Here is a 12,335-nt window from a genome sequence, read left to right as displayed (position 1 = left end):
AAGCTCTTTAGATATCTGAAGGTTATATTATCGCGACCCCACAGAACACTCTCCAGAATAAACACATCTGTTTCCGTCCACTGCTTATCATGTGACACGAAGTCCATTCATACTCCATTCCGGTCACTCACCACTGAATGTTCTCCAGCCACTTATAAGCCATTTAGTCTATGGGCCATAGACCTCAACCAGTTAAGAATGGAAAAGTCCTGTTACTTCCCCCAATCTGGTTACTAGATTACTATTAATGTAGCTTACTATTTTATTGTCACAGTTTATCCTTATAGCACTAACTGTCCAGTTAGAACCTTATGTTCTTTTCTAATGTGTCACCACTAAAATCTTTTATTGGTTAGAACTCTTTTAGTTATTAAAACAAAAACACATAAAATCTATGTAAACTGACTTAAACAAAGAAGGAATTTATTGGCAAATGTAAATGTTCCAGAGATGGTGCTGGCATAAGTTGTGGCTTGATTCAGGAGTTGAAATTCTATCACCAGGTCTTAATTATTTCCTTCTCATAGCCCACCTCTGCTCTTGTATTATCTTTATTTTTAGGCTCTCCACCCATAATATACCCCCTATAGCTCTCAGTTTCCTGGATAGTGAAACAAAATGAAAATATTATTCCCAGAAATCACAAAATATCACTGCCTTTCATGAGCTATTGCTGAGGCATACCCTGAACCACTCTCTGTGGCCAGGATAATACTTGTGCCAAATGGCTTAGTTCTAGATCACATCTGCTCCTGAGCAGAGATGTCATCAACTCTACTAAATCAGTCCATGTATTGAAAATGTAGAGAGGTTAGTCCCTGGGGAAAAATCAGATTAAAGTCACCAACAGGATGAGTGAATGCTGAGCAACAAAAACAATAGGTCCAACCCTTCTTCAATTAGTTCAATTGGTACATTATGAACTAAGATACATTACCCTGTGTTTATCTCTAGTAAATACAATCTTATTAGAATCCTTCTGGCAAGTTATTTTGGGCTCCTAATTCTATCAGGCAATGCTGTCCTTGTTTCTCTGAGTTGCGTGTGCTCAACAGTGTGAAGAATGTGCCTTACAGATTTTATTGTAGTCAGTAATGAACACATTGTAAACATGTTTTTATACGTTATGTAAACACATAATGTAAAATATAAATAAACAAACTATAAACACAGAGCTCCTCAGCTCACCATCAGGATCTTCTTTTCAAGATCACTCCAGCACCACCAGCTTCTTTGGATGTGGTCATACAACCAGACACCAGGCCCATCTTTGTCCTCAAATCTGGGCCCTATTGCTTGTGGCTAAAGTTATCATGAGCAATTTTAACAAATTGTCTAGACTCATGGGAGGGTTTCTAACAGACAGTTAATGCATTATGCGATGTATAGATTTTTTATTTAGCTATCATCAAAGAAAGACCTTTTTTTCTACATGTCACCGATTTCTAATGATCTCTAAACTCACAAGAAAAAAAAAAAGTAACAGTAACAATAGCAAAGTATACACAAGATTTACTACATGCCATGCCCTGTTCTAAAAGCTCAGATGGTTAAATATTATTCTTCACAACAACTTTATGAGATAGGTAGTTGTCATAATCATCATCAAGATAAGAAGACAAGGAAACTAAGGCTCAGAGAGGTAATTGGACCAAATTCACACAGCTGGTTAATAAAAACCAGGATTTGAACCCAAGTAGTGTGGCTCCAAAGTCCGTGTACTTGTCACAGAGGAGGCATTTGACCTTGACACCCCTCACCCCCCACTTCCAGCCCCCAGGCAAATATATAGGTGAGTCAGCTTTAACAGCAGCAGCAGCAGCAGCAGCAACAGCCACAAAACTACTGTGGATAAATTAGGAAGCAACCACTCACTTTTGTTGAAATAAATGAATCATTTTCAATAACTAGCTCCTCCGAAAGAGTGAACTGGTTAAAAAATCATTAGTAATGTTCCAGAAACACTGGGACAAAGAAACCAAGCCCAAGTGTTAGGTCCACAGCCAATTAAAGACCAGTTAGAACTCTGAAGTATCTTTAACATAATGTCCACATTAGTAGAAAAATCCAATTTAAAAAATTTTTCTTACGTACATGTTTTTCCCTGAGCAGTGGTAATGCATGGGAGAAATCATATAAGTAGAGGGGCTCTGCACATCATCTCACTAGGGGTCTCTCTGTGAGCAGAACTTGCCTCGCAGGCCTTTCAGTGCTCCCCTAGGGTCACTTGACCCATAGTTCTCTTGTCACCTTTGGCAGTCCTGTTGGTTCAATTGTGCACAAAGATATAATACAGGTGGACATCAAATTCAAAGGAATTGCATATAGCTCTGTTCCTTCTGAAAACACCATATCATAAACCCCAGAAGGTTCAAATGGAGGAGCTTTTGTGAGGGGACTACATACAGAGATGATGTAGAGCTGAAAGCAATGTTTATTCCCAAAGAGAATCCAAGGAGAGCTGGTTCTGGAGAGGAGGAACCTCCTGATGGGAGGAAAGCAGCTCCTATTAGACACCGCACTAAGGGAAGGCAGGAAGAAATGTCCAATCTCTCTCTCTTCTCCTCATCAGTCTCCTGCCAGTGCCTCCATGGGCAAGCCAGATCAGGAGAGGGCCTGGGTGATCAATCAGCAAAGATTGGCTTTCAGGGTACAGAGCAAGGCAAGAAAAGGGTAGAGAATACATCTAGAGGACAAAGAATAAGGTGTACAATGTCTCTTTCAAAGGTGGGTAAACTGAATCATTGAAAAGAAAAGTAACACATTTCAGATAAGAAATGAAGATGAGGGCCCCACTTCCCTATCTGATCTCACTGATTTTGAGTAGCCTGACACCTGGAGGGAATTATAAAATCTCAAGGGACATCTAATCCTTCAGGCTCCTCCCAAATATGTGTTGATGTTACAACATAGCCCACATTGGTCCACTTTTCTTCAGAAGTGGTGAGGGTGCATGTGATCAAGGTGACTCAGCCTTCTGCCTGGATTCACCAGAGAGGTTTTTAAGAATCACTTGTGTGGGTGATGCTTTGGGTATTATTCTTTCAGTGAATTTGCTCCACACACTAAGTGTGTCTCTGTATGGTTCATGAAGGTGATTCATCTGAGGAAGTTGACCTGACCATGGTTTATCAGGCAGCATCTAATGGAGATGTCAATGCTTTGACTGCAGTGATTCGGGAAGACCCCTCCATCCTAGAATGCTGTGACAGTGAAGGTAAGCAATCTACACATTTTGAATCATGCAGAATGTTCTGCTCTATGCTTTTAGAGAGGGCCTTCAGAAGTGAGCAATGTTAATAAAATTATATCTAACAGGCCATTTTGATAATAGAGGGACAGGAATAGCCAAGGCTGTGTGCATGTCCCTCGATATTCCTTTAAATGAGGGTTTTGGACACAAAGTTTCAAATTATTGTACATCATCTCTTATAATGAAGCCAGTTAGTTTGAGTTTGTTTCCAATGTCTTTGTATGAATGACTGAAGTATTTAGGCCAAGAAAAGCAGTACACAATGTGACTATTGAAGGCAGAGAAGAAGGACTTCTGCCTCTGGGAAAATGGAGTAGATGTACTTTTTCTTCTCTCTTTCTATTAAATATAACTAAAAACTCCAGACATCAGATATAAAATAAATACAAGAATATTCTGGAAGGTGGGGATAAAATGACAGACTGGCTAGAACGTTAGCACTCAAGGAATGATAAGGTGGTGAGTTTCTTGGGTTTCCATTCACCTCTTATATCCTACACTTGGAACTAAAGAAGCCAGCAATCCAGAAATGCAGCAGGCACAGACTAAGAAAACCCCAACAGAAGACTCCTTTCTCTAGCCAAAGAACCAGGAAAGGAACAGCCTGATAAGACAAAACTTCTAGACAACAATGACTCTACTACAGCCAAACACCAGACACACACAAAATCCTATGGCCCCAGCCCCACCCATTCCAGCAAAGACCCAAGTGGAGATCCTGGACTTCCACCTCCACCTGGTGATAATGAGGTTCCCATCCCTCTATCTGTTGTGCTGCTGTCGAAGAGACCATCTCGAAAATTAGAACTTTCCCCATCACTCAGCAGTAATGAAGAGTCTTCTCCCTCAGATGTCAATGAAGGCTAAGTAGGGAACCTGGCCTTCTAATCCCACCTGGCAATAATAAGGTGGCACTCCCTCCACTTCCCCCTTTGAATTAGTGTCAGAGGAAGCCAAATAAAATAGAGGGTCAAGTAAGATTAGGCGACTCATGACATAGTATCCCAAATGTCCAAATTTCAGTAGAAAGCCACTTGTCATGTACTAAGGAAGATCTCAAGTGAACAAAAAAAGACGATCAATATATGTCAATACTGAGCTGAGATGACAGATGTTAGAATTATCTGACAAAGATTTTCAAGTAGCCATGAAAAAAATGCTTCAATAAGGAATTACAAACATGCTTGAAAAATGAAAAATTAGAAAGCCTCAGCAAAGAAATAACAAATATGAAATAACCAACTGGAAATTTTTGGAACTGAAAAATACAATAATCACAATTTAAAACTCAATGGATGATCTCAGCAGCAGAAATCAGCCAATCTGAACAACTAAAAGAAAATAGGCTTAAAAAACAAACAAACAAGCAAACAAACAAACAAACAGCCTAGGAACCTATAGGACTATATCAAAAGATGTGTCGTTGGCTTATCCATCTCAGTATTTCTGGGAAGTCATTAATGATTTTTATCCAGTTAACCTCTCCCAAAAGAAGCTTTGGATTCCCTTATCATGACTTCAAAGTGTTTTTGTAAAATAGAGTGGTTGTTTCCTAATGTATGCATGGTAGTGTTTGTTAGCTTGTTTGTTTTCAAAGCAGACTTACTTGTACATCTGCTTTGAGGCTAGAAGTGGAAATGAGGAGAGTCAGAGGTTAAACACCCTTGTGTGATAAGGGCAAGAGCCAGACTGACTGAGTTCGATCCTGACTTGTACTGACTGACTATGAATGGAAAAGAAGACATAACATATCGAAATTTGTGGAGCATGGCCAAAGCAATGCTAAGAGGAAAATTTATAGCACAAAATACATTCATTGGAAAAAAAGAAAAGTATCGGTCAGTAATATAAGTTCTCACTTCAAGTATCTAGAAAATGAAGAGCAAAATAAACCCAAAGCAAACAAAAGAAAAGAGATAATAAAAGGTAGAAACCAATGAAATTGAAAACAGAAAAACAATAGAAAAATCAATAAAACAAGGAACTGATTATTTAAAAAGATCAATAAAATTGACAAACTTCTAGCAATAGTACCGAGAAGGAGAAAACAAAAGAAAACAAAATTACCACTATTATAAATGAAACCAAAGATCACTACAGACACTGCAGACACCTAAAGCATAATAAGAAAATACAACAAGCAACTCTACACACGTAAATTCGACTATTTAGATGAAATGGATTAATTCCTCAAAAAAGATAAACTACCACAATTCATTCAATAGGAAATAGGTAATTTGAATAGCCCTATATGATTAACAAAATTAAATTCCTCGTTTTAAAATTTTCAGAGAAAGAAATCATCAGGCCTAGATGGTTTCATTAAAGACTTCTACAAACTCTTAAATTATAATTAATATCAATCATATATAATTTCTTCCAGAAAAGATAAGAGGAGGAAATTTTTCTCAGTTATGTTTATGAAGCTAATATTATCCTGATATCAAAACTAGATAATATAAAAAATAAACCTACAGACCAATACTCTTCATGAATATAGATACAGACATCCTTGGCAAAATATTAGCAAATAGAATTCAGTAATATGTATAAAAAGAATTATACACCATGACCATGTCGGGTTTTTTCTAAGGATATATAAGTCTGGTTCAAATATTTGAAAATCAATCAATGTAATCCATCATATTAACTGGCTAAAGAAAAAAAATCACATGATCATATCAATTGATGCAGAAAGAGGATTTGACAAAATTGAACACACATTTACTAAAAACTCTTAGAAAAATAGGAATAGAGAGGAACTTCCTCAATTTGGTAAAGCGTATCTACCAAAACTCTTAGAACTAACATTTTACTTAATGGTGAAAGACTTAATGCTTTGCTTCTAAGATCAGAAGCAAAGCAAAGATGTTCACTCTTACTCGAATTCAGCATAGTGCTGGAAGTTCTAGCCAGTGCATAAAGGCAAGAAACAGAAATAAAAAGCATACATATCGAAAAGGAAAAAATAAAACTGTTCCTTTTTGCATGGCTCGATTGTCTAAATAGAAAATTCTAAGGAACCTACCAGGAAATTCCAACTGAGTGAGTTTGGCAAGGTCACAGGATATAAGGTCAATACCCAAAAGCAAATTATATTTATATATGCTAGAAATGAACACATGGACACTAACATTAAAACCACAATACCATTTAAAATCACTCAATAAAAAATACTTGGGTGTGAATTTAACAAAATATTTGTAGGACTTGTATACTGAAAACTATAAAATGCTGATGAAAAAAATCAGAAAAGATCTCAATAAATAGACATATTATGTTCAAGGATTAGAAGACTCAATATAGTAAATATGAAAACCTCCCCCAATTCATATACAAGTTTAATGCAATTTCTATCAAACCCCAGCAAGACTTTTTGTATAGATATAGACAAGGTTATCTGAAATGTATATAGAAAGGCAAAGGAACTAGAATAAACAATTCTGAAAAAGAAGAATGAAGTGGAGGATCAGTCTACCTAATTTCAAGACTTATTATATAGCTACAGAAATCTCTGGTATTGCTGAGGGATAGACATATAGATCAATAGAAAAGAAAAGAACTCAGAAAGACTCACAAATATACTCTACTGATCTTTGACAAAGGTGCAAATGTAATTCAGTGGAAGAAAGCCTCTTCAACAAGTAGTACTTGAGCAATTTGGACAAAAAGAGAGAAAGAAAGAAGGAGGGGGTAGGTGGAGGAGGGTAAGGAGAAGTAAAGAGGAAGGAACAGTGCCACTATTTAAGACAGCGGTTCACTGCTGCTTTTACCCAGTGCAGATGCCTGAAAGTATTAGAAAGATTTGGAAAGAACTGAATTGCTGGCTGTACTTTTTAGAGATAAAATGTATACATTTATCAATTTTTATTCAGGAATAAAACACATGAAAAACTAAATGTCTTGACTTATATTAATTCCAAATACAGAGAAGTATTTCAGAAAAAGTGGCCCCTTTTAGCAAGAATCTGTGCAACCCAAGGCTAGGCTACCATCACTGCTCTTTATCACATACCACCTTCAATAAAAGTGTACAGGACCTGTCTGCCTGGCTGGAGTTGCTTTCCAAAGGCACCTCCAGATTCTGCATTGTTTAAGCCAAGTCAGAATAAACCAGCCTGTTACTTCCCAAATTATGCTTACTCCCAAGATTATGCTTATAATCTACACAATATGTTTTAATCAACGAATTACTGCAAAATTACAGAAAATCGAATAGGGCCAGAAATATACATAGTTTATGTAAATGTAACGACAATCACCTTCATTTCTCTTCAGTCCCATACAGCAACAGCTGGGTTTGTGTGGAGAGCAGTTCATTTACTGGCAAAGAGCATAATAAATGAACAGGCAAATAAAGTCTCTTCATAAATTTCACAAATCAAACATTTTTTAAAGACTGTTGAAATGTCTCATTTCAGGGTGTACACCCTTGATGCATGCGGTTTCTGGACGTCAAGTGGACACAGTGAAGCTGCTGTTGAAGATGGGGGCCAATATTAACACCCAGGATGCTATGGCCGCACGAGTCTATGCCTGGCAACCTACCTGGTACTGACTGTATCTGTCACGGGCACTAAGGAGTTGGGGAGGGGCTAAATGTGTCATTATGGGGTCCCACTTTCAGAAGAGTATTCTTGGATTTATGCAACTGGACAGTAGAAGTAGAACTTGAAGCTTTGTTCTGATCATCTCTGACATTTGTATCACCACTTAGAGTTGGTTTTATGGATTTAAATCATTTTGGATCTTCCTAACAATCCTCTAAGATAAAGATGACATCACCATTAGAGCAATAACACTGTTTTCCAAGTTAACTGAATAAGAATTCCCCTTGGGGCATTTCTGGACACATTTGGTACTCCTAAGAACCTTCCATTAATACTCGAAGTAGCACTCGAAGCTACTGGTAGTATCTATGGGTAGGATTAGTTGAATGGAAAGTTGAGGGTGAGGAATGTGGGAAACTGTGAAGAGTAGGGGGTAGAGAATAAGGGAGAAATACCAGGCTCTTAAGGGGCAACACCAAGCATAGAACTCAACTCACAGTCAGTGTTCAATTTAAAAATTATATAGAGCCAGTCCTCATTGTAAGAGATTTTGGTTCAGCATTTCTCAACATTAGAGCAAGTTTGGTAGGCCTTAGTGAAGATCTTCAAACCCCTCTCCTCTCAAATCTTCTCCAAACTCCTTCTGGAAGACTCCAGTCCATGTCAAACAAGTCCTTAGTCTCACTTGAGGGTCATCATTCTCCTTCTCCTCCAACAAGACTCCTGGAAACCTACGCCATAACTAGCCTGCTGTTAAAGCAGCTCCTTGCACTTGCTGTTGCTGCTGCCCATTGATGGCGGTGGATTCGCCATGGGCCAGCCCCATGCTGTCCCGAAGCTGCCTTGCTGAAATAGAACACTTCCCTTCTGAACGCCACTGCTTCCTGCCACACTCTAGCATGGACCGCAATGAGCCATTGCCCAGTTCTCACAGAAATTCTCTTTAGACACTACTTCTTCATTTTCTATTTGCATGTTTTTTTTTCTCAAGGACTCATATATGAATCTAGGAAGAATTTTTCAAAGTGTTGGAGTGATTGTTTCACAAGCAGTTTCCGGGAGTTCGCTCTAGACATCCTGAGTCAGACACTAGGGAGCAGATGGGGGTAATGGGGAAGGTGAGGGGTCCTGTCCTGCCTGTTAAACCTCCCTGGGCAAGTCTGAAACCTCAAGTTTGAAAACCACTGGTCTATGAGTACTTGGTGAAGTTCAATATCACAGGGAGACATAGGACTGCCCTTCCAGGTCCCCTTCCTTTTAACATGTGCTTTAGTAACTATTTTTGCTATGGAGTTTTTTGTTTGTTCATTTGTTTGTTTGTTTTGGTTTTGGTGTCTTTGAACTGAGGAAAAGAGAAAATTTGGATTGAGAGATCAAGGAAAGGAGTAGAGATGGTTTCTAAAGTTGACTGCTACTAGCATTTAGAATAGAATAAAACCAAGCTACACTTCTTTCCAAATTCTAAAATTCAGATTTTCTAATTTCTTAGGTTAGACGGCTACTTAAGGGTCTGGGAAGAAGTACTCCTCTAGATTGCAGTGAGTAGTGAGCCTAGAGAGGTGCCACCTTTGCAGACAACTCTTTCTAAGAACTAATTCTAAGGAGCTACGGGTGGGAAGTATGTCTGCATAACAGCATGTGCATCATGCTCTTAATGATGCCCCCACCTTGTGTGATGACCCAAATCAGCACTCCCCACCTGCTCTCTGAGGCTCCCTGGGAAGGGTTTAGGGGTAGGGGAACAGGGAGTCCTGAAGATTGCACTATGAAGCCCATCACTCCCTTCTGGCATTGTTTGAATTCAAGTATTAAAGAGAGACTTGGCAAAGGGGGCATTTAGAAATTAAGTCCCAGTCACAGCTCCAAACTCAGTATACAAACTTCCGTAGATGTGTGACCTTAGACAAGTCACTTCACCTCTTTGCACGCCTTTCCTCATTTGTCAAATGTAGTAAAAATAATACCCTAAGTTTATCATAATTGAAATAGAAATACATGCAGAATCACCCAGCACATAGTAGGTATAAAATATATTTGTTGGTTCCGAATAGTGACCATGGGTTTCAGATGTATTCAATAGTTTTCTGAAGAAAGAAAAGAGGAGAGAAGAGAGAGAGAGAAGAGAAGGAAAGAGAGAAAGAAAAGAAAAGAAAGAAGAAAGAAAGAGAAAAGAAAAGAAAAAAGAAAAGAAGAGAAAAAAGAAAGAAAGAAGAAAAAGAAAAAGAAAAAGAAAAAAGAAGAAAGAAAGAAAAGAAAGAAAAGAAAAGAAAGAGAAAATAAATCTTTATATGAATTTCAGGCATCTTTTAAAATATGATAAAAAATTTTCCAGACCCTCCTCCATGAGATTTGTTTTTCAAAAACTGTAAAATTTTGGCAACTCTAAAATTTGGCAAGTCTGAATTTTCTCTAGTGTGCCTTTCTTTCAGATCTCTTGATCATGTTTTTCCCTCTTAATGAGAGAACTTGATGACTTTGACATTTGCAACTAAAACCAGATTTACTACATTAGTAAACTATGAGTCAGTCAAGACTGAAAAATATTTGCTTCTACTTACAATTTAGATATCATTGGTTAACTCTACAAAACCATATTCAATATTATAACCTATGAATTTTACTGCGCTTTTGTTGGAAAAGTTTTCCAGGCGTTTCAGAACCAAAAAATTCTTTCATCATTATCTTTCTTTTTCTCCATGCATTTAAGAACATTTTGATTTTTATTGATTCCAATATTGTGAAGGAAAACCTTCAGTCATCTTTCTCATCTCACCAAGTGATTTGGAGGCTTAACTATACATGAATGGAGGAAGGCCGGAGAGAATGTTATCATATTAGTCTTCTACTAATGACTAATAATAGTCATCTATGTAGAAATCTCTCTTTTTTTGGTTTTTTGGTTTTTTTTTTTGAGTAACCCAAGTGGTTATGAATGAATGTAGGAGACATTCTCCTTGGCAGATGAGCCAAATTTGATTATCAGGAGGACTGGGTCAGTTACTTAAAGAACTATCAAACAGAAAGGGAGACCAGCCTGCAATTATATCTGCTCTTTGGAATGAGAGAGACAGTGGGGAAATAAGCCAGCTATAAGTGCTAACCAAGAGAGGACAAGCTTGAAATGTGGCAATATCAGTCTCAATCTGGAGAATTAGTAGACAGCAACGAGTTCACACGAAGTTTCTTGGGGAATTTATAAGTGAGTAAAGCAAAGCAATGGTGAACCCTTAGAAGGTGCTGATGATATTCCCAAATTCAGTGTCAGAAAAATCAGTCAACAAGGTGAAGTAGGACTCAGGTTAGGATTCTAAGCATTAGGAGAAGGACTGACTAGAATGAGCAAGATATTGTCCTTGTGGTTACTAGAAAGGGAATGTGGAAAGGAGAACCAAGGCCTGTTTATCAGATATACGTAAACTGAAGCATAGAGTGGAGGCTGGGGCTCAAGAATGACACGTGAGCCCAAATTTTGGAATTAGAGCATAGCATTCGGGTCAGACCATTGACAAGCATGATTTGAAGCTAAGCACATAGAATGAGAGACTAGAACTGATTAATCCCCCCCTATCACATGCCCTAGAAACTGAGAATACCAATGAGTAGCCCTAGAAATGGGGAGGGAGAAAAAGAAGAGAGAGTCGAGGAATTCTACATCTGACTGGGTAAAATTCCTCCAGAAAACTTGGGAATCCACCCCTCAAGACCTTCAGCCCTCTGTCTAAATTAGAATTGTGCTTTAATCACTTAAGTCAAATAAAATATGTTTTTAGCCAAACCAAAGAAGAAAGGGGGGGTGGGGAAACTACGGAAAGTTTGTTGGACTATGTGATGTGAGATTGTGTTATATAACGACGCGGTTGTTCTCATATTTCAGGGCTGGCTGGAAGGCTGTGTGAGTCTGCTCAGAAATGGTGCCAAACACAATATCCCAGATAAGAATGGCCGTCTGCCACTGCATGCTGCCACTGCTGAACCCGATGTGAGGCAAGTAGCCAGGTGTACCGGACACTCAGGCTGGGAAGGACCCCACTTGGATTAGAAGGTCATCTAATCCAACCCTCTGGGGCAAATAAAAACAAAATCTCTCCTTTTTCTTTTTTTTAAGTTGGAGCAGACAGGACTACTTCTTAATAAATCAAAATATAAAACATCCTGGAATAATTCTAAACTCTAATGGATCAAACCCTTTTCTCCTAATCTGATTTAAGAAGAAAGGCTATTTGTCATCATCTGAATTCATATATTCATCCAGTTAATCAATTATTAACTCAATAACTACTTAGTGGGTGCTTATCATAGGCAAAGCATTGTTCTAGGCCTAAGTAATTCCACAGTAAGCAGGACAGCAACTCTGACCTCAGAGAGCTGATGCTCTAGCGGAGTTAAATGGCACACTCCTAAACAAATAAGTAGGAAAATTTAAAATAGTGATGAGTGCTACGAAGAAAATCAAACAAGGTAAAAGAGTACTGACTGGGCAGAAAGTTTAATATCTGAACTCAGGGTCATGCCAACATTTATGGGTTGAAACG

The 12,335-nt window shown here is 38.2% G+C and overlaps 1 protein-coding gene across 1 annotated transcript in view; it reads left to right on the top strand.

The window, feature by feature from the left end:
* ANKRD55 (ankyrin repeat domain 55) overlaps positions 1–12,335 on the top strand; it is a 78,101-nt gene that overhangs the window by 20,415 nt on the left and 45,351 nt on the right. The window contains 4 exon segments of the mRNA XM_039869963.1: positions 3,095–3,217; positions 7,675–7,764; positions 7,767–7,804; positions 11,678–11,787. Coding sequence (XP_039725897.1) covers positions 3,095–3,217; positions 7,675–7,764; positions 7,767–7,804; positions 11,678–11,787 — 361 coding nt within the window.

Source organism: Pteropus medius, unplaced genomic scaffold (assembly GCF_902729225.1).
Source record: "Pteropus medius unplaced genomic scaffold, Ma_sr-lr_union100, whole genome shotgun sequence".
Taxonomy (NCBI): Eukaryota; Metazoa; Chordata; class Mammalia; order Chiroptera; family Pteropodidae; genus Pteropus; species Pteropus medius.
This window is presented reverse-complemented; position numbering and strand designations above follow the sequence as displayed.